The sequence below is a fragment of the Haliaeetus leucocephalus genome, unplaced genomic scaffold (genome assembly GCF_000737465.1).
Source record: "Haliaeetus leucocephalus isolate CR32 unplaced genomic scaffold, Haliaeetus_leucocephalus-4.0 Scaffold284, whole genome shotgun sequence".
NCBI classification, from domain to species: domain Eukaryota; kingdom Metazoa; phylum Chordata; class Aves; order Accipitriformes; family Accipitridae; genus Haliaeetus; species Haliaeetus leucocephalus.
In genome coordinates, this window is record NW_010972720.1 from 2,479,527 (window position 1) to 2,507,430 (window position 27,904).

The window sequence follows — 27,904 nt, forward strand, 5'->3', positions numbered from 1 at the left end:
TAAATGTAGCTGGGGATTGACCTAGCTTCAGAAGGTCCAGTGGTGCTCAGGACGTAGGAAGCTCATTTTTTATTTTCATTGCCACTATATGACATGCTCCCTCTAAGAATATCTATCATGATACCAAAATGGGCATGTATAAAACACACCCCCCCCCCCGATTATTCAGGATTTAATTGAGATTTTAATCAATCAAGGCAAGAAATTAGATTTAAAGGTTTAGAAAATGAGATTTAATGAGTAAGTAGACATTTCAATCAATGGCAAAGTATTCATCCTTTTATATACAGAGAGAGAAAATTCATATATATAGCTATAAAAGAAAACAAAAATATTTCTGAACTATTTTATAAATAGCTAAAATCCAAGAAGATAAAAATCTGTACTTTCTTGTGTGATATGCAACATATTCGGCTGCATATATAAATGAGGAAAAAGAATTTTGCCTCTTGTTCTATTTTACATTTCATAAGAAAAAGTAAATTGTTAACTCCTTATAGGTAGGTATATTTGTGTTCTAGATTCCTGAACTGAATTCCTGGTCTGCAGAATTAAAGATGTAAATAACTAGACGCTTGCAACAGCAAAAAGAATTATATGAAGTAAGTCAGGTCCACCAAAATACATTTGGAGTATGTAGATCAGAACTACCAGAAGGAAAAAAACCTAATCTCTATTACTAGGTAATCAAAAATCTTCAGAGCAGTCTGTTTATTCTACTGAATAAATACTATTATTAGTGCTTATAAAATCAAAATAGGATGCTAACATTTTCCCACACCAGATTTTCTTGTCCGTCTCTTTGTTATTAGGATGCGAATGTTTGAACGCTGTCACTGCTCTAGATAGAACACTTTTTTTCCAAAAATTACTCTTTTCAAAATTTTTTGAGTAAGAAAAGCCAAAAATACTTAGCATAAAACAATTATTTATCTCTTTGCTGATGTAAAAGGTGTTTGGCTGTATTGCTGAAAATGAATCCCTTGGGATGCCGTAATCTTCATAACTTCTCCATTTAGAGTATCATCTTCAATTATTGTTATCAGTCCCTCAGCAATTATTGATGGGCTGAAAAAGAAAAGTTATTTCAGAATCACGATGTAATAGAACATGTGAAAAGGACAAGTAAAGAAACTCAAAGTAAATCTATATACCCTGAAAATTAAACAAACTAGTATTTGAACAAATTTATTTTCAAGTAAAGCAGAGGTGGTATGAGTTTTTCAGGAGAGAAATTCAGTCTCCTCAATCAGGGCATAAGACGTAAAGTGGCAACTTTACAAATCATAATTTGTTTGCTCTAGATGTCCCTGTGGACATCCAGCTGCCACTAGGCTTCCTATCAAAGTTTTCTCTGTCAGGGCAATGGACAGAAGTAATCCTTACACAGTCCTCTGCAGCTCTTTGCTGTTGCTGTTGATTCATCCTGTTTCTGTAGCAGGACTAACTTACAATTAGCATAAGGAGAATTTCTTCACATGCAGTTTGCTGTGGTCAATAGGTGCAATATGTTTTACATTTGAAAAAGTGTGGGTGAAACAACAGAGTCATACAATTTCCTCTGTGCAGAAGTATCTGAGCAGCTATTTGTTAGAGACAGAGAAAGTGTTAAAAAAAAAAAAATCACTTTAGGCTTGTCTTGTTCTCACACTCTTTCCTAGCTGTCTGCTTTTGGCTTTTGTTGGCAGTACTGTAACGGGCTAGGTAACTCATCCGATCCACCATTGTTACTACTGTGCTCTTATGATCTTAGTCTGGTTTTGTCAGTTCTTGGTCTGATTTCTCTCTTGGTTCACTTGCAAATTTTGTGGAAATTCAATACAAATGACATACTCTGTATCTCACAACTAATTTGATTAAACAAATTTATGAAAGAACACCAAGGGCTATTAAAAACCAAACCCACCATTTTTAACTTGGGAATTCGATTTGCACTTTGCTGGGGAATGGGAATGCATAAAGGGAAATATCGCTATGTAGGTGATACTCTTAAAATAACCTTAGATATCTGCTGTTTGTTCCTTGTATATAGGACAAAGTATTTGATAGAATTTTATCTGAGCCAGCATTTCCCTTTTATTTTAATTTTGCTGAAAGTGCTGTTGTGTCTGCTTGTTCTTCATCACCAAAGGGCAAAACCCCCACTGTATCTGACTTGACTTACTCCATCACGCCATATAACTGCATCATATTTTTGATCTCATCCTTATATGAATAATATTGTCCCATATTCTCTTCTTTATCTATTGACTGAAGAATTGGTGTGTTGACAAATCCTGGACAAATTGTGTTGAGTCTCACACCGTAGTTTTCCATATTAGCAGCTAACTAGAAAAGAGAAAAAGACATTCGTCATCAACATTTTAAAACAGTATTGTGTAAGTAATTTTTCAAAGAATGAGAGTTACCACTAAGTACTTTTCAGCCTTGCCTAGTAAGAAAATTTTGTTACTACTGATTGTTTTGTTCCAACAACTACGTTTGAAGCATGTTTTGTTTAGTAATAGTACTAGATGACTAGAAAAAAAATCGCTTTTGCTGGGAGAACAATTCTACAGGAAATCAACACTCTTCTTTCCATGCAGCTGGTTTTTTTCTAATATTTTTGTTATTAGTGCTCTTGGCGTGTCATTAACAGTATTGTAGGGTGATGGTGTAACTCTCATAAGGATAAGCAAGTAAAAAAAAAAAAATCTCCCAAATGTACGCTTTCAATCTTTATAAGAACTTTCTTACTAAAAGAAAACTATCTGAAATTAAATCAAGATTTAACTCTAAGATGGTATTTACCTCCCTCATGTCAAGAGAAATAGGATTTGGTCTCTCCCCCTACAACTAATGCTAAACCTTCCCAGCTGCTCTGTTGTCCCTGCTGAGGGGTGAATCTGTCACTGAGCATCTCCACAGGAACGTCCCTGTGAACTCCAGGAGAGAGGCAGGAGTTTTTTCAGGAAGCAATTCAGGACCATGATGAAAGCAAGCAGCACAAATTGTTCTGGGAATGGTAAGGCCCTTCATTTGTGGTGCTACCAATGCATGTGTGTAGCAAAGCAGTCTGATCAGCATCCAGGCATATGTTGAATGCTGGATGAACTTTCTTAGCGATGGCACAGAACTTACAAACTATACATGATATATCCAAGAATAACCATAACTGTTCAACACCGATTTCTATTTATTTGAACATTTAACGGGAGTCCTTTCTGGTATTATACAAATCACATGTCATTTTCATGATACGGAAGCCAGCCCTTTTGGTCTGGAGAAGAAAAGAAACTGAATTCCTAGCTGTTTTGTATCATACCTGCCCAGCATTAGGCTCTACTGCCTTTTCTGGTAAATATGGTGATTCACTATGTTTATTATTCTTTTTCTCCTCGGCATTCTCATGTTCCATAGAGACAACATTTCCTCTAATTTTCTAGCAGACCTTTTATTTTTGAACTTAAATGGTGATGCTTATATTATCATGAGAAAACAAAGATGGAAAACCAGATGTCATGTTGATGCTGTGGCTAATACGTTATATGCAACACTTATCCATACTAATCTGTTTAGGTTAATCTAAAAAAGAAGTTAATTGGGTTGGGGTGTAAAATATAGATAAACTGTCCAAATGATCATTTCAGATGCTTTATTCTGGAAATTAGATTGGAAATCTTATATGAGTAGATTATCTTTAAGCTTAGCCTGTGAAAGTGTAATCATATTTGCTCCCTCCAAGTTATTTTATTATACTGCTTGTCCAGTTTAACTAGAAAGATTTGGAGTCAGAGGCTAAGACTTGCTGTATGGTCAGATAACATCTAACATGTCCCATCCTGAATGTGTCATTTTGCATTTTCAGTGTATTAAGAGTTGGTAAGAATAAATAAAGGTAAACATTTTTGTGTTCAAGTCACTTTTTGTACACTTTAGTGCCTATATCGTTAAAAAAAGTCATCAACCTGACTTACAAATAAGGAAACCAAAATGTTAAATGACTGGGATGGAGTTATGAAAAAATTTTTTAAAGCTTGGATAAGAATTTGACTTTTGGGCTCCTCCCACTGTCCTTAAATTACTTTGCAACATCTTTCTTCCATGCTCCCAAAACCTCAAATAGGTCATAAACACACACATGCCTTACTTATTCCATCTTTGGATTCCTTTTGTGAAAGAAGAGAACCTCTACTGCTTCAGACACTTCGTTTTCTTTAAGGAAATTAGTTCCAGTTGTGTGACAATAGAGAGGGAACATGAGAAACTTAGCATGTTCCCAAGGAGCTGCTGATACTGTTTTCAAAAACACATACTTACTGCTATTGACCGTGTGAATCCAATTACACCATGCTTTGTAGCACAGTACACAGGTTGGAATGCAGCAGGCATGAGTCCTTTAAAATAAAAAGGTAGCTGAATAAAGATGTTGGGTACTCCTATTTATGATTACCTTAAACACACATATAGGTCTATAATGTCAAAAATAAGTGATGGATTCATAGAGATGCAACAAAATAGATTAGTAAAAATTTGCAAATTATATTTTGTCATCTGAGGTAGGCTGGGAAAAGATATGAGATGGATAAAACCATGAGAAGGCAAAATAAGAGTAATTAAAAAGTACAACTTTTAAGAGGAAAAGTATCTATGAAGTATGACTTAAAATGGAGGACAGGATCTGGAAGAAACGAGGATGAGATTTTTTTAGCCATCTTCTATGAATCTGTAAAGGATGTGAAGTATGTAAAGTATTTTAGACAAACTTTGATTGCTGACACCCTAGCTGCTGATATGTAAACTGGACACCTGCAATCATTTACAGTGATTTCAGGGAGGAAGTGTGGGAAAAGGTAAGGGAAATAGCAAAATCCTTTTTGACTACTGTAACTGATTTAATATTATCTTTGTAATATATAAAAACATAAATATAATGTCTGACTTAAATCCCTTGCTTATGTTGCTTCTGTGGAATAGTAACAAGACTCAGCCTCAGATAAAGCTTTCCCCCTAGCCCTAATGCGAGAGATAAGAATGTGTGTGCTGCACAGCTGACTGAAGCACAGTCAGCCCATACATCTGCCCATGCAATATTGCTGCTGCTTATTTATTTGGCAACGTGGGTAGTACTATAACAAATTACGTAGCCTTTTGCATAGTGGTTTTTGCTCAAAGGAGCAACTATAAACAAAGTAATTCAGACTTGATGCACCATCTGAGGCATTGTAAAATTTGTTTCACTTACAATATTACTCTGGTAACATTTCATAGGTGATAGTTATTTTAAAGAGTTTTAAATTAGATAGGGAAGCCATTTTGCAATAAGCAAATAGAAAAAGCACTAAGAAGTGAATGCAGGACCTCAGTGCAGAGGGACTATATAGCTAAGTGAGTAAACACTGTGAATGGAGTAAGATGAAGACCTCAGATAGTGAGCAGAAAGAAATGAAAGCCGAGACGTGAATAGGAAAGTTTTTGAAGCAGTTTCTAGATTGAATTAGATTGGCTGAAAAGGATTTCATGGTATGGTACCTTCTGCAGTGGGCCCTGTTCTGGAATGAAAAGCCAGGATGAAGATTTTTAGAAGGGAACAGGAAAAAGAGGTAACAATCATGGGTAATATCATTGCTATCTTCTGTAAGGAAAAGCAGAAGAAAATAAAAGATGACTGGTAACATTGTGAACCTTTATGGTGGGAGTGGGAGAACATGAAATCATTATTTATAGTGGAGAAAGAAGGGAGAACAGAGTTTTTGGTGGAAAATTAAGAACTTAATTCTAGTAAGACTGAGTTTGATGGCAAAAAGCTGGTCAAGAAGAGATGACAGACCATGAGTGTATATACATTTCTGCCCGTTATGCCAAAAATTTCCACTATACAATGACAGCTGAACTGGACCACTTGGATGCTGTTGTTGCACCTGAAAGCTACAGTCTTGTGAATAGCAAACGACAGCCTGTCCTAAAGTTAGAGGATGAAATTTGTCTGCATTCCTGAATGTGGTATTGTAAAGCTGGATATTGATTTTGATGTGTTACTGTTTGATTCTAATGGAAGTCGTCCCAATTATTCTCTCAGATATGTTTTTTCATTCTTCATCTTTCATATCTTTAAGGGATATAATCAAGAAGGGGCGTGACTTACCTCAGTGGAGATGAAGAATACACTACCCAGCTTTAAGTATGGATTTGTCAGAAAAATTGCCTATGCCAGAGACTTGTATGGGCTCTTTGCTCTAGAATCCATTTTGTCTGAAGGAAAAAACTTTCTGAGATGGCACAAAGCTCTAATTACAACCCTGACAGCTTCCAGGTTTTATCTTGGTTTAAATGCTACATTGGTGATCCAGTGAAAGCAACACTATTATTAGCACTGTTCAGTGGTGGGAAATGAAGAACTTAACCCAGTGGCTGGTTGTTCTCTTAAACTTGTATTTATCTGCTTAGCTTGGATTAATGTGTTACGCTTCTGATTGAGAACTTGCTTTATGAAAAATGGCTTTTGTGTTGTCTCCTGTGGGTTGTGATCGCAATACAGGCTTAATATTCCTCTGTTTGGTGGCTTTTGATGATCGTCACCATTCTTCAAATAATTGGAAACATTGGAATATTAGCACCTTAGAAATATTATGATACTATTTTTTTTTTAAACTCCTGAATAGCTTTACGTGTTTTAAAGGAAGAAACAATCCCAATGAGGCTGTAGCTAAGAGACAGGTAAAAGACAAAATCTATTGGGAAACACAGAGTTTAGAGGTAATTTTATTTTTTTTTAACACGGCAAGACAAACTACTTGTTACTTGACAGGGAAAAGAAACAAAGTCAAGAAATAAACAAAGGAAGGGCACAGCTCACAATAATGAAGTGGAATAAGGTTCAAAGACTTACTTAAATGTCAAATGACAACAGGAATAACTAGTCAGGAAGGGAGGAACAAATAGCGCTTTTTTGGAATCAAAACATTAAGCCCAGTTCTTTAGCAAAAATAATAATTTCAGTTAGGAAAGTAGAGAACCAAGAAGAAATCAACTAACTCGCTTTCAGCCAAAGCAGGGACAATGAAGACTAGTCCTAGCATCCCTCACCCAAAACAATGACAGTCCTGTCTCACTTTTCTTCCTGAGTTCAGTACTCAGAACCATGGTATGGGATTTCCAGCTCTGAGCCATTTCGCTGCCCCGGGAAGAGCTGAGCCTCCATCCATTAGCGGTGTGTCCTGGCGGCTGTGCTAGCAAGTATTTTGGGACAAACCGCTGCGTGACATTGAGCCTGCTCTGCCCGAGTATTTTATTCAACCAGTGAGCAAAGATGAGTTCATAGCATATTAGTTAGGGCATTCATTTGTAAGAAAATCTGGATTCTATTTGCTGCTCCCATGAATATTTGATTATCTTATGCAAAGTGGAACAGCAGTAAAACAGACTGGAGAACTTTATGCACAAAATAACGGGGGGAGGAAGGGCAGGGTGTTCAAATGGATAGTGATGGGGCAGCGTACTCCTGGAAAGTGATACCTGTGGTTTTCAGTCTCTCTTAGCAAGGGGAGGCAACTATGCCTAGATTTTCCTCTGTCTGGATGTTGCTGCATCCCTGAACTGTTACATGAAAGGGGATAGGGAACTTCCTTCTCCCCTCAAACAATCTTCATCGAGAACTAATTGGTGAATTGCAAATGATTTCATGATGACTGCAGGTGCTCTTTGGTTTACCAAAACCAGTTCAAGCGGACCAGCAGTAATCCTATGCGTCAGTGTTAACTATGCTCTTTTTTATTTTTCTCAGTTCCTGGCAGGCTGACAGAGACAGCTCTTGCCCTTGGTTATACTTTAGTCCCCTTGTTGTTACAGTGTCAAGACCACTCTACTGTTTGAGATGTGGTGTCGGGCTTCTCACTACAACTTCTTATTTATCATGGTCAATAGTTCCAATATCCACATCTTGAGAAATTAGTATTGGACAAGGAGGATTGTGTCAATAAGCTTGAATTGTATCAGTAAGCTTTGTTGAAACCAGTATTTCCTTTCAGTCCACTGAAGAGCTTTGATGAATACAGAATTAAGCATTTTTCCTTAGGTATGCTTTCCCACTGAACATATGTTGCCCTCAGAGATTTGAACAAGTCTCTTCCTTTGAATAAGATTTATTAGCTTTTAGATGACCTTTCTGCCCCCTATTTGCTCCATGGGTGCACTGTTAGGCAGCTTGAGACAAATGTAATTCCTGTTTGATAGTATCTTTAAGTTTCATTAATTGTTGGAAGAGTGTACTTCATGTTTGGATGAGTGTGGCACAGAGAATAAAGAACCATAGTCTGTTTTCTACCGTAGCTGTTGATCTCATGGAGGCTTTGGGTTCATCAAAAAGCACCACTTCTACACAATGATTATGCAGTGATGAAGCACTATTCCAAGTTATGCTTTAGACAAATATATTCACTGTTAAAACATTTAAATATTCCATTAAAATATTTACATTTTCTCTCACTAATGTGATAATCAAAGTATTGTGTCGCATCCTAAAATTCTAAATTTTTCATTCTTTATGAAGGAGATATGTGAAAATGGTGAAAGGTAAGTTTTGGCAAACTGACAGAACCTATTTAAAAGTGAAGCAAAAGTGTGCTGATCTATGTGCTGGAAAATATTGCCAAAGTAATTTGTTTTCCTTTCTGTATTAGGTTTGTTTTATAAAAAAAATACTTATCAAAGCCTATTGCAAAACATAGAATACTTATAAATAAATAACAGCACAAGATTTAACCATATTTATTTAAATAAAATGTCTTTCCAAACCACATTACAGAAATCTCCTTTGTCACCCTTAGGCAAAAATCTGGATAAGGAGCATGGAATATGCTTACAATGCTCTTTGAAGGCCAAAGCCTCTTTTGAAGAAGCGGATACGTAACTAGACAAATGAGCTAGGGGCATGATGGTCCTACAGAGTGATGAGAGAATTGATTAATGGGGTTTATATAATACCCTATTCTTAAGAATAGGGAGGGGTACAAGATCACGTTCATTATGTCAGTTATACTACTGTGATCTGTGTCAAAACAAAGGAGACCCAGAAATCCTAGCAAAAAATGTAAGCTGTGTCATTTCTAGGAAATTTTTTAACAGTGAACTGAAGTCTCAGGGGAATAGTTTCTAAATTTTCTAACGTCGTTCCTGTGGATTTTGCTCAGCATCCTCCTTTATAAAAAGAGGAGGGACCAGAAGCTCTTTCATGATGCTGAACTGAAGGCCCCAGTTGTACAGCCATTTACACCTTCACTCCACTGTATCACTGTAATAAAGTCTTGCCTTTACTCAGTGATGTTAACCACATGCTTAGCTTTGTTCTTTTTTTATATATATATATATATATATATATATATATATGATCAGGTCCTAAAGAAGCCTGTTTGCTGTGCTGGGTACTTTAAGTATGTCTTTTGGCTGGAGCTTTCTGTAGGATGAGGATAAACTGACTGTTTGTGGAGCCTGAGTGCTTGAAGTTGAATGCAATCAAACTGCTGATACGGCTGTACAACAGAAAGGTATCCAGATACACTACACATTGAAAAACCTCTCAGAAAGCTAGCATGATCTCATGCTAAACATTCTACCAGTTTTTAAGCCCTCTATGAATACTTTGATTTTTTTTTTAATCTGCTAGAATCCAGACAGATACAAATTCAATTTAACAGAATACCTTCTTGAAAGTGTGAAAGCATCAAAACAAAAGTGCGTGCATACACATGAATTCCTTTCCCCCTTCACTTACTGAATAAGTACAGGTACCAGCCACCAAAAGGTAAGAGGCAGTGCTAAATTTAATCGTGTAAATAATCTCAGGAGTTAAATTTAGTTTTGTATGCTTTTTCTGTTGCTTGTAACTATTCTGTTAAACAAAATTAACATGTGCAGCTTCCTACTGAAGACATTTTAGAACATTTTACTCTTTGAATTTGAAATGAAGTTTATTACAACGCAAAAGCCTGTAGTCATTGGCATTATCTTTTATGGGGCCAAGTTGGCAGTAAAACACATTTCCCATTATCTCTGTTGTTTAGCATCATTACTTCCTCTTGATATGAATGCACAAATCCCATAAAAGTAAGAAAGTTTTATAGCTTTGAGACACAGTGGGTTAGGAGTTGGGTACTTGCTGCATGTGCTCACGTATTTCTCTCCCTTTCTTACTTGGTTCTGTCTTGTGGAGCCACTAAAGAAAAGAAGATTCAATACTGGAAAGACAGGGTGGACGCTCTGGCTTTCATCCAGCTGAATGAATGCTTTAAGCATCCACTTCATAGGAAGCATTTAAGTAGTTCCGTGGGTGTTTGGAAATATAAAACAGTAAGGCTCGATTCTGTCCCTAGTTCAAATCATTGGCAAAATTCCCGTGGTGAAGAACTGGAAACTAATTAATGTGTAAAGCAAATATTATTGAATGTTACGTAAGCACGACATACAGCTCTTCTTGCTCCTCAGCAAGACACAAGAATATTTGCTGTCTGCAGAGCGTATCTGATAAAATCTTATAGAGAACTTGGACAGGAGGGGTCAAAATCACTCAAAAGTTTAATGATCAACAGAAGCCAGCTCTGAGAAAAGAAAACATTCAAAGGGAATGCTAAGCAAGCCAATGGCAATTTGCCTTTTACATATGGAATAAACTGCAGGACTTAGACCTTCAGACTGGAAAGGAGAATTAGACTCACAAAACACAGATAATAATAAATAAATAAATGATAAAAATCAGTGTATGTCAGCTTTTATGATGTGTTTTTCCTCATGACCTTGGAAACAATTGCTAAATACAAGCCATGTAAAAGCAAACAAAGCAAAGAATGCTTTGGTTTTGACAGATACCCACAATCATTATGGCACAATGTAATATTAAAAAAGTAAGTAAATCAAATTTTCATCACTTATAAGCTCCTAACAAATTGAGAACAGCCAAGCTGTTGGTTCTTAAAATAAAAATAATTTTGTGTTTCTTTGAGACTAGTTAGAAAAGGAATCAAACTACTTGCTATCTCTGCCCTTTCTTAAGCACTGCATGGGCATCAGCACTTCTGTGAAAAAGTTTAATCTTTTACTTGTGTTGATGAACTCTTGTACTGCAGTAGCAATTTCCTTTGGGTTAATTTGGTCCCAATACAATGTCCATTTGAGCCAACACAGATAAACTTACTGGGATCAGTAGGCAATGTGTTAGGCAGTATTGCAAGTGCTGACTTAAAAGTACATGGAGACTTTTAATAAAGAACCCCTCACCTGTATGAGATATGTACATGTATTAAGTCAGATCCTCAAGATCCACGTGCATTATGTCAACAGGGTGAACCAGACTTCTCATCACAAAAGCCAAGGTTTACAGGAAAATTTAGTAGCACTCAGAACATTCACGCCTATCCACAATCAGGAACTATGGCCACTGCTGCCTTGCCAGCTTTTCATTGTTAAAACGCATAAGAATACCCTTTAATAAAACTACAGTAAATTTGGTACTCTGCATGAATACCAAGGAAAGCACTGCCAATCCAAGTGTAAGCTAGCAGACGTATTAGTTTTTCCCAGACAGTATGACAGCAGCAAGAGAGAACAAGCTTTTCAAACAAACATGAGTAAATGCAAGCATTTTTTGAGGAAGGGTGTCAGGTAACATCATTCTCTGTTTACCATTTCCCCTTCAGTCGCGCTGTTTTGCTGTGAACCCAAACACTGCAACGTTGAGCATACTTACAGGAAGGGGTGCAGAATTCTGCCTCACAACTGAGAAGCAATAACCCTGAGTGACTTGCAAGCCATATAATTCTATTTTTATGCCAATAAATTGAAATACAGTTGTAGCATAGATACATAGTGAGCAAAGAATGTGCTTGCTTAAGCTCAATGAAATATGAGTGTTAATTTTATGGCTTCTCAGTCAGAGGTAGATCACATCTGAGAGGACTTGGAACATAGAGTTGGTGTGTGACATTTGTCATTAATAAAGTAGATACGGTCTAATCTTAAATGTTCCTACAGCTGTGCTCCTATGGAGTTGAATGGAGGACCTGCTACTGCTTCCTCACTTCCTGTGAAAAAAGATTATCTGATTTTCCATATTTGATGCCCAATAAATACTTTATAATATAAAAAATAATCAAATTTAAAGTAACCCTGAGTTCAAATTAGGTCTATATATTAGACTTTGGTTTTTTACACACAGTGTGGTGTACATTATCTTTTAATTCAGCAGTGTTATTGAATAGTGCTGAATAAGCATAATTAATTGAGACTAGTTAGCTTTTCCTCAATGTGTGGCAGTATTGAAACCAGAAAAAAACCCTCTTTACAACATGCTCAAGGTTATTAAATATGGGACTGATAGGTTGGGAAAATTACTGAATTTTTCATTGAGCTGAGTTTAAAAAAGCAAATGAAAGTTGTGGTCCTTTGATACTACTTCTGTTGCTGTGATGAAAATCAGGTCAAAATGGGAATAAACAGGGAAGACCCTTAAGAAAGAAGAAAAAGTATGACTGATCAGTATGATTCATTTATTTTAGGAACAAACCAGTGAGCAGAAAGTGTTTATACAGAAAATATTCTCACCTGCCAAGGATGAGATATTAATGATTACTCCCCCATTGCCTCCATTTCCTTTTCCCATGTATTCTAGGCCGAGGTAGGTTCCTCTAATCACAGATGTCTGATATAGGGGGGAAAGGGATAATTATGTTCAAAATATCTTTCTTGCATGCTCCTAAAAACTGAATCTTGCTTTTATTGTCGTGCCTAGAATCTGTATTGCTTTACCAGTGATCTTATTTATACTTTGAAGATTATAACCCAGAAGACACTCCACAGTAATGCAACTCAATAACTTCAGAAACACAATTGCAATTGGTAGAAATAATAGTAGCTTAATTATTTTTCTTATTAAGATATCAATAATCAAACTAAAATGTTACAATGTGAAATAAGAGCTGTGAAGGAAATGAAATAAAAAATAAGTAAATAATTTACAGACAAAACACTTTATCTAAGGATATAAGTGGCAGAAGAACTGATCCAAATCCCAGAATTTCTGTTGAGACACACTGCTCTACGTTATAAAATATGTACAGACTGAATCTAAAGGTAACAGTAATAACTCAATTTGGCTCAAAGCATGAGAAATTTACACTTTTTAGGATTAAGCGATGTGATATATTTCTGGTACCAGGATATTAAAACTTTGTACTCTTTTCTGACTGAAGTTATTGGAGTTTTACCATTCTTCTCAAATGAAAGTTAGCCCAAACAGACAAATGCAGAATACTTTTAAAAAAGTATTCTAAGAGATGTGAAATGTTGTTAGCATAATATTAGCTGCAGCACATGATTTTTAAAAATATTTTTTTAATTTTTTTTTTTTTTTAAAGAAAGAATTTTGAGGGAGAAAATTTTACTGAGACCTGTATCATCTTGATTCCTTCAGATCTGTTTGTGAACCCTACTGCAGTCAGAAATTCCCCTGGGATCCCTCTCACCAAACTTCAGACATTTAAACTGAGGTGCCTAAAGATACACCAAGCCTGGGGTTATCAGTCTCCTGAACAAATCAAGAGAGAGAGTGTCTCCCAGTGAGTAAGTCGCTTTACCTGAGATTTTAACAAGTTATAATAGAAAGGCAGCAGACAATGCTCCTAGTGGAAATGTTGCAATATTACTGCATTAGTGATGAGTTTCATAATTATTTACCAATTTTTTTAGATCTCCCCGTAATCAGTTCACATTTGGTTTACAACTTCTACTTAAAATGAACAAATGTATTGAGTGACTTCTATTCTTATGGAAATATTATTTCAGCTTTTAAATGAGAACTCCATTTATACTTTATTACTGTTTAGCGTTATTCATTTGACCCAAATAAATTAAGACGTTCAAAAGATGAAGTGGCCCTACAAATATTTCCACTTCTGTGCATAATTATTTCACTGAGCTTTTTGACCAGGGAAGGTCTACAGAATCATAGAGACAGAAATTTCCCAAAGTAATAAAAAACCCACAGTGAATAATCTATATATGCCTAAATCTTAATGGATAGTGGCTAGTCGTACTGGAAAGAAAAAGCTTTTAAAATCAGAACATTAAGTATTTTTCTACCATTATCTAAATTCCCAAACCAAAATTGGAATAATTTTAAGATGGGTATTACATTTCATTTTCATTAGCTGATCTTTTTAGACAAATGTGTTATAAAACCTAAAGTAAAACTTTTAATTCAATTTCAGTTATCCTTTGTGCTTGTTGGTTTTAATAGGAACCAGCTTTGGAAGACTGCATGTCCTACTTTATTAATATCGCTTGTTCATTTTCCAAGTAACGTGAAGTTAAGCTGCCCCTTGACAGAGATAAAACCACCTGAGGCCTCCTTACCAAGTTTGCTTTGGAATTGTGATAATGAATCTGCTTTTTAAATTTTCTACAGTTGCAGCATTTTATGTGATATTTTCACTATTAATATATTTTCAGTATACCTATTACCTGGAATAGTGTAAGAAATCACAAAATATGAATATTTCAAAATTCTGAAATAACGTTTTAAATTTTTCTTAAACAAAAAATTCCCATAAAAAGCTTTTTGTTCTCTCCTGAAGAGTTTTGTTTCAGGCAACATGCTTTTAAAAAATATTTTGATTATTATCAAAAGAATGTTATTGACTAAATGTTTTAGCAGAAACTTTCCAAAGAACTATGTTCAGTGGCTTGAAAAAATACCAAACTAAATCTGATTTCTCTTGCATGTCCTGGAAAGTAGCAGAGCCCTTATAAATATAATCTAGTGCTGTTTAATCTTGATTGTCACATGTAAATTTTAAAGGATTTATTGAAAAACAAGACTGTTAATGCCCAGTACTGTTGCTGTAAGGTATATTTATTCTGAATATAAACTCATTGGCAGCTTAACCGCAATTAGGCTTGGACGTAAGGGTGAATGGTGTTTTTTTAATATATACATAAGATAGGCTGTACACAAGACATTGTAGAAAGGAAGGGGTTAATGCTGTCTATGGAGAGCAGGTGCAGGTCCTATCATGCCCTGGAGCAGTGGCTCAGCCTGCTGAACAGAAAAAGAGAATTCCACTTAGGATGATTAGAGCAAATAAATCAGTTGGAGAAGGAAGTAGCTTAGGGCTCCTTGAGGATTTTTCTATTCCTCCATCCTTCTTATTCAAAGAGATAATAGAGCTAGATGAGTCCTTGGCCAAACCACAATTATAAGTCAAGAAAAAAGTGAGTAGCTTGACTCTCCTATCAAAATCACTGTACTGCTCTTTTTTTCTCTCTAGAATCCATTAACTTAGCATTTTTTCAAGGGGCCGGGGAAGCCTTCTCCTTTACGTAGGTATTGTAAGAGGTTGTCTTCAGAATAAATGTAGACTTTCATTCGGATATTGCCCTTATACCTGCTGTTATCTTTGCGAAAAACTTCTCATCAAGTGTGGCTGATCTCAGGTGACATGGCTATTTCTGATATCTGGGCTGGTAACATAAAGAATTATTCTGGACATAAACTCTGAACCAAATATACAGCGTGAGAACAACCTAGCTGTCTGCCCACTCAGCAGATAGCACTTCAGGTGAAAGGCGTTGTGTGATAGATCTCCCATTCTCCTGCCAGAATTCCCCACTCTCCAGGAGACAAGTCTTCTCAATAGTTCTCCAAGGAAGAACAGCAGTGGCTGAACTTACTGTAGTACGAAAGTCATACAAGGTGGGCTGAGAAGTCTTAGTGCCACTTTCCAGTCGAGCCTGTTGATTCAGCTGAGTTGATAAAGTGAAGCTGGCTCTCATATCTGGGTGCCAAACACTCAAACGGGAAAGAGGTTTTCCAAAGGACAATAGTCTTTGGACTACTGTTTTCCAAAGAACAATAGCATATTGGGTTTGGGGTTTGTTATGAAATCCATCTTTGCAAGTGCATAAATTGCAGCCTCAGGCTTCCTCTCATATGAAGTGCAACTTTGGATTCCTATTTGTTGACGTCAGAATACTTAGTCTGAATTCTAGAAGAAAGCTTAACAGCTATTACTTTACTATACCATGAAATACACAATAGAAAATAAGACAGGCAAAGAATGATGCGCTTTGTGCAGCCTAGTTTTCTGGGTTTTAGGATATGATGAAAACTGTCTGTAATTTGCCTTTCAATAAACTGAAAGAAACTGAAGGTGTCTTCAGACCGTGTAGTTCTCCATGTATACTTTTAATAATAATAATTTAATCCCATGCTCTTAACCAACAATAATTCATAGTTTGTCTATTGCAAATAGAAATTCTGAGAAAGTTAAATTTAAAATTACCTCATTAAAAAAAAATTGCCTGACTTGGTTTAAGATTAAAATATGTTAGGAGACTTAACTTTGTACAGGAAAGCATGTTGCATTTTAGAGTTGAATTTTCTACAGTTCCTTTGTTTACAACTGCATTTATCTGCATGCATGTTGTCCATAAACATGTCAAGAACAAAGAGTAGGAAAGTAGTCAAATTTGCAATTAAATGCAGGTAAAGTGAAAATTGGGACAGCTGACTCTCACCTAGTTTTTTTTGCTTCTGGCTCCTGAAAACTAGTGTCATTAAAATCAGAAAATAATCTAAATGGTTGTCCTCCTAGCTGTTGAAAAACCTGTGATTTTAGTGATACTACTGTTTGTTTTCTTACCAAAATACAGTGAGTTACTATAGCACTTAATGAAGATGGACCATCAAGGTGCACTGCAAGTCTGAGTGTGCTCCCAAGAGAGGCAATTTTACTCTTCAACTGCTAGTAGAAAACTTAGAATTCTTTCCAATGAAGTTATAATGGTAAGTGTGGTAATATCTTGTAGTATTAGCTTCCATCAAATGCAGATTTAAATTAGAGGAGATCAGACATTCTGAAGCACCATACAGTAACCCCCAAAACTTAGTACCTAACAGCATGGTAAGCTTTGCAAAATAATTGTGCAAATACTTAAAACATTTGCAGTTGCTTTTGGAAGTACAATATCAGTAATCAGTAACTGATTTAACAAATCATTAAATGGCAATTTAGGTATCAGTGTCAGAATTGGAAACAAAGCTTACAAAATCTGTGATTCTTGACATTTCCATGTATCCCACGGCTGTATAGTTTTAACTGTATTGTTCTAAAAGAAATCATATATTGAAACTCTGATTCTAATAAGACTCCAAGTCTTCAATAAGACACCCAGTTCATTTTTTTCTGGTGTTAGGAACCAATGTTAGCCAGTGTTGTACAATGTTCTTGTATTCCAACATTACACCAGTAAGTCAATTTTCATACTTTGTGTTTCATTTTAGCTTGATCTATTAAAAAGAAAAAAAAAAGTGTTCTTCAGTGATGGTGCCCAGAACATCGTTAATCGTCATCCTTTGCAAGTGACAATTGCTTTGAAAGTAATTTAGTACACAGTGCTTTTTTTTCCCTAGTGTTTCAAGGCAGGTGTTCCAACTGACATAGTTTCTCATACCTATTTAACGAGGTTTCCCTTGCCACCTCTTGTCTGATACTTCTGCTGTCTCCTTATGCATACTAATATTTTATGCTGAGAAACTATATCTGCATTCCTTCAGTGCTGAAGATGACTACCCTGTTGTTCTCAAGGTGATAAGGCAATATGAATTCCTTTGAGAGAACAAAATGGTAGTCAGTAACCAGTCCTAACATTTTGTGTAGGTTTCTGAACTAATCTAGTTCAGTACTAAGGATACTGAACAAAAAACAAATGAAAGAGCCATTGACTTGTGGTTTCATAAAGCAGGTTAGCACAGAGCTGGAATTTGACCCAAGATCATTTGACTTTCATACTGTGATGTTGTAAATTGATGGCTATCTATTAGGAAACATTTCAACGTACTTTATGAACTGCGTAAGACAAACTTCAAAAGTCTGAAACTAAGTGCTGCTAGTGATATCCATGGAAAAATTTAGCATTTTGCTGTTGGACAGGGAGGTGGGAGGTGATTTTGTCTTTAATGTAGATTTTCTAGGAAGCAGACAGGTTGCAGCAAGCGTGCAAGTCCCTTGGCATTCCTATGTATAGGTTAGTTTACTTGCTATATGAAATGAAATTACAGGCTCTTGAGTTTGAATTTCTAGCTCAAACTGTGGAAAACAAGAAGCGTAGGGGGTGAGAGGCAGAAAGGAGAAAGGAATGTGCAGTAGGATTTGAACATTTGCTAGAAATCAGTAGCTTTTGTACAATGTGGGAATGAAACACTATGTTTTAGTTTTTTACTGTGCGGTTTTCTCTACTTTTTTCCCCACTGCACATTCCTGAAGGGCATAGGAATAGTATTGCATTTTGAGTAGCTGGGCTTAAGTAGTTAAAAGAAATTTGCTTTTCATTGTACTTCAACATTGGTTACTGTAAACATCCATTAAAACTGTAAGCTAAGAAGTTCATTGACTTACTGTGCAATTAAGGTAAGTCTGTGTCCTTCCTAGTGCTATATGAACAACACAAGTCATTATACTTACAGGCTTCTTTATGCCTGTAAGGGATAGACCCTCATGCCACTAATCTCAAGGTAAGTGGTACTTCTCACTTTCTGGTGGCCACATCTCTCCCTGGGCACTTAGTCCTCTTTCTGACACCAAATTATGCTGAAGAATAAGCAACTAAGCCATTGAACAACAGAGTTAGTGTATTTCTGGTTGTCTTAGCATGCAAGCTTGGTAAACTAGTTACCTATGCTATTTTATCTTCTACAGATAGCACTGTTTTGTTTTGGTTTTTTTTTTTCCTATGTTGGTAGCATTAAGAAACAGTGCTTGTCTCAGTCTGTACTGTGGGACCTGCTGGTAATTCCCAGCTGCTGAATCCAGCCATGTGTCCTGGTCACATTATTTTGGGATGAAAGTTCAGTCCTTGTCATTTCTCCTGGTACGCTGGGAAAGGAGAGCAAGGCATGTGGAACGGAAGAAGGTTGCAACATACTTCCAAGGAATCCCTTTTATGGCTTGCACAGCGAACAGCCTTGTGAAGATCATGAAGTCTTTGTCCCCAAAATAAATAAAATTAATCACTTCTGAAGTTTGCCTGGTTACCGCTCTGGTTTCTGCCAAGACATGAATTGGCCTTTTGAGGAATACTTCCTTGCTGATGAGCAAATGAATTGATTTTGCAAGGTTTGCTAGTTGCTGGAACCTTTATTTCACCATGAGCTATATTGAACAGAGCCACATGTACATATATGGTGTTGCATTCTCTTCTCTGTAGTACCAACCTAAATATTTTGGAGGGACAAACTCTGAGTTAGGTAGACTTCACTTTAGAAAAGGGCTTTTTGTAAAATCACAGAAACTTTTTACCTTTGCCATTTACAGAAATAAATTATGCAAACCCATGAAAAATATAAAAACTTGGAATTGTTGGGTACGGCCACATTTTGCCTAGTAATGAAGGATGAGACTGTCATGCACCTGAACAAATTTTACATATGTATTTGAATCCTTCTTCTCTTTGGACAACACTTAATTAATTGCATCCTATATGACTGGGTCTTTTTGCCATGCCCAAGTTATGGCCTGCAATTTAAAGTTTTGCCAAAATAATGTGTTAAAATGTGCAAAATCATCACATAAACAGGAGATAATTGTGATTTTACTGTCAAATGCTTTCTTGAGTCTATTTAATTTCATTTGGGGAATCAGTTTAAATATACCTACAAAATAATTAATTTGTTGGCATAAGAAAACAATGAGGTAGTCAAAATGTCATGTAAAGTGCTTCTGTACTTTTGATTCAGGTAAAATGTAAAATCTAAGCATATGTAATACCAGTACTGCTACATTTAACTGTATGCTGCAACCTATGTCAGTTTTCAGAAACCTCCCATAGGAGCATAAAAAAGGAACCTCCAAGTAAATTTTGGGATTGTCTTGGTATAAAATGTGCTAAGTGTAAAGAGAAAAGATACTGTAATTATAGCAGCCACTGTAATTACAGTGGTTCCAGAAAGCCTACATCATCAACAGAAGATAAAATTAGGGAAGCTTCTTAGAACACCAAATTGTTTTTAATTCACATATATGTTCAAGGCGTATTAAAATGTGGGCACTTCTGTTTCTTTAGGGACTTGAAGAGAAAAAAGTCATATTACAAAATTTCTGGATTCCTTAGGCATAAGTTCTTATGAAGCTGACTGCAAGAAACACTGTTCTTGTCATGCTGGAGGACTGTAGGTAGGACTCTTGATAAGAATGTATGTGTCATATGTCCTTGTGCTATTCTGTGCATGGGTGGGGGCGTGTTTGTGTGATGGACTGTTGAAACTGCACTGGTAATATCCATTTAAAATGGAATTCCTGTATGGTTGCTAAGATCTTTTTTTATATACCATAACAACTAGACTGTATGTTTGTATGGGTATGAGTGGTTGAGGCTGCCGTTGATCAAACTGATACTGATTGAGTTAACACTATCAGCTTGGGAGTTTTGAGGTGAGGAATGGATGGCATTGCTGGAATACTTAACTAAAAAAGTTAATAGAAATATTAATAAAGTAACAAAAAGGTGGATGTTGTTTAGCACAAAATATAGCAAAACAGTGGAAAGCACTGCAACAGAAATCTCTTTTTAGCAGTTGATACTCTTTTCCTCCCATCTTTATCAAGCTGTCTTTTCTCGCTCTTGGGAAACTGTAATGGATACAAGCAGGAATTGTGGTTTTTTCCCCCCTCTTTTCCCTTCTAAATTCAGTCCCACTTTCTGAACCTGCTGCTTCTTTTCTGTTCCTCATGCTTTCTCAAGCAGTGCTATCAGGGAACTTCCTTGCACTCCTTTAAAAACATTCCTGAGGACCAACCGGTTCTGTGAACTGTTTTAGCCATAAAGAACACACCCCATATGTGTTTGTTCTGATTTATCTTGCCCCGTACTGCTCTACTTTTGTACTTTGTACTTTAAACTGGGGCAGGGAATATTTGTTGTATCAATATATAAATGATATCACTAAGACAAAGACTGGCATGTAGAGGTTTTTTTTCCCCTTTTTAAAAATAGAAAATATGTGCATAATGTGTATCAAAATGTGTGGCCGTAGAAGTTATTCCTGTTCTTGGGGATAGTACAAAGGATGCTTAGAATGTCCTACGTCAGGGAAATAGAGACATTTTAAAATCATGTATTTCATACATATTTTGCTCCTTTCTCTGCAAGAAGCAAAAAATATTTTATGGAACCAAGAAATATAACATATCGCATGCAGCAGCTGTTTTTCTTCCATTGTTATAGTTAAAAAGTAAAAAGTAGAAAATGTTATATCTTCCTTTATGGAAATTACAGTAACTAGATAGAAATGCCCTATAGAAGTAAGCTACTTAGTTGACTCAGGGTTAGACAGGGTAAGAATATTCAAATCAAAAGATAAATGAGGATATTTGGATCTGAGAGTGTCCTTGGTTTAACCTACATGGCTGTGCTTCTACTCTGCTTGATCATTTTAGATATTCTGATTCCAGTCACCAGTATGTATCAATGAAATTTTTCAAGTTTCAACTATGAATGAAGTCATTAAGACAGTTATAGTGAACTTACCTATACAACAGTGTATAAACTATATAATCTTCCCCTCCTTTTTTAAAAATTTTTAGCTTGATCAAGCAGTAGCTTGATAGTTAAGCATATAGATTTCTAAGACTTGGATTCCAGTTTTTCTGCTGCTTGAGATGGTTCAAACCCCCCTATGGCCTGCTTCAGCCCAATCACTGGTGATAAGACAAAAAGAACCATAGAAGGAGATTGTCAATGCCTACTGTTTGAAGCTCTTGGCATTTGAAAAATTGTTTGGACATGACTCTCTACATTAGGATATTTACCTGGACATTAAATATCTTCAAGATTTGCTGATCAGAAATTCCTTCATTTTTTGAGCTAAATATAAAGGTGAATCACTGACAAATGTGTTTCTCACCAATTTTTCTGGTGATGACTAACTATCTGTGCTTGCAAATTTGACAGGTGGATGGCTGCCTACAGTAACTTATATCCTGTGTTAAACCAGGCACAAAAATAAAGAGAAGTCAGTCATCTAGAACACAGGTAAAGTCTTCTTTCAAATTCAAAGGATCTGTACTAACAGATATTGATGTTGCATAACACTGAGGATGTCACACTCCTGTTACTTCACAATGTGAAGTTTCCTGATGTTTAATTTGTCAGAATATTTTTGAAATGAAAGAGGGATGAAGAAATATGTGTAGTTAAATCTTAAAGAAGATTTAAGGAAAAGGCAAAAGAAATTGAACAAATGTATTTCTCTTATTGTGGAAATTTTAATCTGTGGTCTCAGTTCAGTCCCTTCCAAGAATAAACAAATTTGACCTTGGAGAGCTATAAAAGATCAAGAAAAATTATTATTAAATCTAACTTTTTTTTTCAAATACATGTTTTCCCATTAATTTTTCTATAACGTGTCTCATATACAGCTTGTGTTACTTGTTCTGGTTTTTTTTTTTTTTTTTTGTTAGTTTGTTTTCATGGAGGCATTAGGATTCAAAGACTTGGGTACCTTTGTCCTTAAAACTTTTGACAAAAATGAACGTCTGATTTTCTTATCCTGAGCTTTACTGTTGTGTTGACAAATTCCAAATGACTGATTGGAGAAAAATGCACATTGCACTCTTCCAAGCTTCCTTTTGCTATTTTCTTTGCCGATCTAGATCATAACACTTTGTCGAGTTTTGGTCATAGGGGTGACTTGACCTGCTGAGTCACCATCGAATTAGAACTTCACAGGTGGTAGAATACAAGCTGGTCAGAATTTTATTAACCTAGAAAGCTGGTCTTTCCTTTGGAGCTTAGATCTCCTAGCAGTGTAGTCTAAATTTAAAAATTTTCATCTGAGAAACAGATATTGTGGTCTTACCTGATGAGATACCAGGTAATATCAAAGAAATTGTAATAGTCTGTTTGAAAAGAAATTTTACAGGCTTGTTGAATGTACTGGGTTTTAGCGAGTAAGTGCTCTTAAGTGGTGTGCTTCTATCAGTGACGATGGTGAGATGGCTTATATTAAAAGCTCAGATTGTATGCTTGCTTCATGGGCAGAGAAAATGTGGAGCTCTTGGTTGAACAAGTTTTCTTGTAACACCAACAAATGGCAATTTATTCTCAAATGCAGGCCAGCTGAGTCTCACAAGTAATTAAAATGTTCTAAAACATTCATATAAACAGACTGGCCTCCTGTAGGTGCAACTCTACTGCTTTGGGCACCAAATTATTACGCCTACCTGGGATTTCATTGGGTTTTATAGAAAGAATGTTGTCTGATGTTAGCCTGAGTACCTCTACACAGCGCTGTACATCTTGGATAGACAACGTAAAGGACCCACCGCACACACATTTATCAGTATATATGCAGTTACATGGTTGTTGTTTCAATTGCTGTGCTTGCCATCCAATAATTAATGTTCTGTCATATGGCATAATCTGTACCAGCCAAGGGTAAGTGTATTGCAGCATTAAATACTGAAGTATGACCATGTGAAAGGAGATAATGCTTACCAAGTTAATTTGTATAGTGCTTTCCCAGTCCTTCTCATTGTTCACTCCAGCATTATTAACCACAATATCCAGCCTTCCAAAATGTTCAATTACTTTTTTGAAAGCACCTATAGTAAGATCCAAGGGTGAAATTTCTTAGCCCTTATGGAAAGTAAGATATAAAAATACAATGCATGCATACAAATAATGTTTTATTAGTCTACCGCAATGTCTTCATTGTCTTCTTAACCACTAATGAGCAACCTGCAATTAAATTCTTTATCTAACCATTCACCAATATTAAACATATTCAGGAAAACTGAAGGGATTAAGATACCATAGTTGCCTTTTCATTCAGTTTTATAAAGCCTGATAACAGGAGGTAATGAAGAGCTTAGCACCCATACCTTTTGTATTAGATAGGATGTTTGGCACCCTAATTATATAAATTAAGCATTTATAGCTTGATTTGTAACTGTTTGATACAGCTAGTGAATTCAAGATTCGGCACCATCCATTTTAAATGAAAAAAAAGCTTCACGTGTTCGGAACAATTTTCCTGGTTGAGTCTGAATTTAACCTAAGAGAGCAATTCTTATTCAGTGGTATAGCTAATATGAATCTTTCAACTACAAATAATTCATAATAGTTCTTGTTTAAATTCATTTATTATGTTTAAATCCATTCATTATGAATAAATTATTATACATCCTACTTGTCAGGTAATTTTAATAAAGTGTTTCTCAAATTCAAATCTTCTTCCTTCTGTTGATGAAAATGGTGATCTGTCTTCCAAAGAATTTCAAAATAAAGAACTGGGAAACTTCCACAATGACATTGTGTTCTCCCAGGTGACAGTGTTCAAAGTAAGATAAAAGATGTGTATGGAAAAACATCATGATGTCATACTGATGAGCAAACTCATCTAGGCTGGCCATGCTTTGACAGGATAGTTGGATGAGATGACCTCCAGATGTTCATTCCAGACTAAGATTTTCCATGACTGCAGACATGTATTCTGACATGTATATATAGTTTGTTTGTTTTCCCTTCCAAATATTGTTCCTCATCACTAAATATTTGTTATTATGTAAACCAAGACACACCCACTCACCCACCCACCCAATATTGTTTTAAAAAACATCCTTTGGTGACTGACTGAAAAAGTAGAGTATTTCAGGTATATTGGAATTATGCTCAACAGGACTTAATGAAACCACTTCACCATCTTAATTCTCTGATCTTTAGTCTTTGGCTATTAGTGTCAATTGGGAGCATAGCAGCAGCTTTGAGACATCTACCTTTTTTGCAGTGGTTGCAAGGGTTTACAGATTTTTGTTCTTGCACCAGATGGTCGGTACTGTTACAGCCTTTTCTTTGCCTGAATGCTGCAGGTCCATCACAGCCATCATCTTGTCATCAGAACAAGAACTGGGCAGCTGGTGGGAAAGGTTTTATTTGTCCAACTGCCTTTATTGTACAGATTTTTCTAATATTCTTATTCTGTACTAGAATATTTTAATATTACTAAAGCCTCTATTTTTGGCTGTCTGCCTTTTTGGCTTTTGTTGTGTTTGTTGCTAATTCATTCTCTGGATTCTCAATTTAACTCTTCAATTACTTCTCATCTTTCCAATCCTGCATCAGCAAGGGCAAATGAAAACCTGTGGCTTTATTAGGAGCAGAACTGATCATTTAAATTAGTTTCAATAAGCAAAATAAATACAATTTGGGTCCTCAATCAGCTTCCAAATTATGGAAACTGGCTCTCGGATTCCCTTTTAAGCCTTCTTGGAATAGCATCTTTCACCAACCTCATTCTTAATAGAATCTTTTGCCTTCAAAAACCACCATGGATAATGGTACTTTAGCCAATTATTTGTTTATTAAATTCACACAGTCTTGACTAATTGTAGTTTTCTAGTTTACACATTGAGAAAAGAGCCAAATGCTTTTCAGCTGTTTGCATATCTATGTTAAAATAAAGAATGATTATCAAATTTGGAATATTTCTGGTAAGAGTTTACCTGCCTACGGTAATCCCATCTATTACCTATCCACAAAAAGAAGAATCTCATTATAAATTCTTAATAAAGTTATCATCCACACATCAGTGTAAACTGACTTGTTGTTCCCCTTTTAAACGTAGAATAATTTTATGTTTACATTGCACACTAGTTAGTGCTTATGGAATCATGAAAATGATAAGCAGCTGATCATATGAAATACCGAATGAAGAAAGATGAAAAGGAGCATCCATTTTAAAGGAAAGGTAAGAAAAACAGTGGAAAGTAACTACAAACACTGGTTTCATGTGAAATTCCTAAATATTCATGGAAAGAAAGCAAAAGTAGATGTGCTGTGATTTTTCAAAAGTGGGACAAGATAGAAGATTTTTGTGGGGGACTATGTGAAAGAGCCACCAGAGAAAAAAACACAGGCAAGACTTGAATGTAGATGAAGCAGCTGATTTCCTACCCATAAGCATTATGTACCTACAGATACTAGTTTTAGTACTGTGACTTGTTTCGTACTGAAAAGGCTGAGGTTAAAGTAAGAGGAACTTCATTCATGCACATGACCTTTAACATAAAAAGCAAGTACAGGATTTGAAGCATCCACTAAGAACTTTAAACACTAGGAGTGAAATTAATCCAAGTTTATTAAGTGGTGGCTTGCAATTACAAATGAAAATAGCAGGAAGGTAAAGCAGTAAAAAAACCCCCAACCAACAAAACCACTAAAAAATACCCCAGAAACCCCAAAGGATTGTAGGACACGATTGCAATTTTATGCTAAGAAACCTGCAGCAGGAATAATGCAGTATCAGAGAAGCATAAGCAGCAACCGCCAGTTCTTGCTCTTGCTCCTTGTGAGAGCCCATTCTGATCCTACTCTGATTGCTCTTTTCCTACTAACTTGGTTCCAAAACCTCCCTCGCTGACCCATCCCGCTCACTCCAGTTCCCAGCGCACACCCTGCTGGTCCTGCACTAGCCTGGCACTAAAGAGAGGAGGAATCATGGGAGAGAAAGCACACTGGGGTAACACCCATGCTGCAGCACATGCTATTCCTACCCCTAGGATGCTTTTTCTTGCTCCTAGGTTACTCGTCTCACTTGGAGAAAAAGTAAATAATCAACCTAGCTGATATAAACTTTGCTGATTAGAGCAGATCTCAAATTTAAAGTCCAGCATCTCTCTTATGGACAGTGTAAAGCTTTGGAATTAGGCATAATCATGCTAGCTCAGAGCAGTGAACAGTATTGCTGAATTTGGACTAGCTGCAATGTTTTGTGAAAGAGGAATGGGTATGCCCAATGACCGCTGTTGGGGAAGCAGCCAGTGAAGTGTAGCGAATAAAAGCAGAACTAAAAATACTCACATCTAGCATGACACAAATGAATCTGGGGAAAGGGCACTGACAAAAGTGATGTCAAAATCTGAATCTGAGTCACTATCCATGAATGTATCATTTAATAATGAAACTCTGGTGAAGTGACAGTGCCTGTTGTGAAATATTGTGAAGGGTACATCAACATTATACGATCCTCTAAGAACTCCGTAGGGAACACGATTTATTCCCTGAGTGAAAACATAAGTGCAAATCATACATGAGGGAAGCTCCTTGCCGTTCCCTGCATCGGCCAAATGTGTGTGAAGTGTTGTCAACCCACATTTAACACCGTGATAAAGCAGCGTGCCATCTTTTCCCAATTCTGCTTTCAGCTACAGCGGCACACGTTGAAAGTAAGTGTGCTGTATGGAAAGAGCACAGCAACCAGAGCAGAATTTATTACTCCAGTGATGAGGGAATACAGCTTGGAGTCTGTACTGAAGCCTCATAAAAAGCAAGTCCGTGCTTTAAAGTTTATATATATTACTCATAAAATAACAATTATTTTCTGCAGAGGCTTTCATGCAAAAATATCACAGACAGCACTCAACGAATCCGATTTCTCTGGCTTTTCTTTACAACGTGCCGAGTAACACGGTGAAATACACGCACGCTGGTAGCAATGTTTCAAATCTGCAGGTTCAGGAGCAAATCCTTTTCGAGGGACTGTCAGGAGCGATCGGGAGTAGGCTGTCCTCCAGAAACCTAAATTGCACACCTATTGGTGCAGCAGCCCGGGCTCTTTCAGGTTGCTGCACGTTAAGCCGGAGCACAGCGCTGACAGTTTCCTTCTTACCTTTCAGCTGCTCCTGGTCCGTAACGTCGCACTGGATGAACACCGTCCTCTGCGCTTCAAACTGCTCGGCCAGGGCCGCCTTGCTCTCCTGCCCGGCCTCGGAGTTGCGGTCCAGCAGCGCTACCTGAGCGGGGAGGCAGGGAGGGAGGGGAGGCTGAGCGGAGGGCGGCCGGCCGGACAGACGGCCGACCGGCCGGACAGGCGGCCGGCTCCCCC

At 36.6% G+C, this 27,904-nt stretch overlaps 1 protein-coding gene across 1 annotated transcript in view; it reads right to left on the reverse strand.

Moving 5' to 3' along the window:
• Positions 1–929: 929 nt before the first annotated feature.
• The window catches only part of HPGD (hydroxyprostaglandin dehydrogenase 15-(NAD)), a 27,119-nt gene continuing 144 nt past the window's right edge, over positions 930–27,904 (reverse strand). The window contains exons 2-7 of the mRNA XM_010569967.1: positions 27,689–27,808; positions 23,518–23,624; positions 12,571–12,667; positions 4,300–4,376; positions 2,165–2,328; positions 930–1,068 (exon numbers count right to left, since the gene is read on the reverse strand). Coding sequence (XP_010568269.1) covers positions 930–1,068; positions 2,165–2,328; positions 4,300–4,376; positions 12,571–12,667; positions 23,518–23,624; positions 27,689–27,808 — 704 coding nt within the window. The remainder of the gene's footprint in view (positions 1,069–2,164; positions 2,329–4,299; positions 4,377–12,570; positions 12,668–23,517; positions 23,625–27,688; positions 27,809–27,904) is intronic.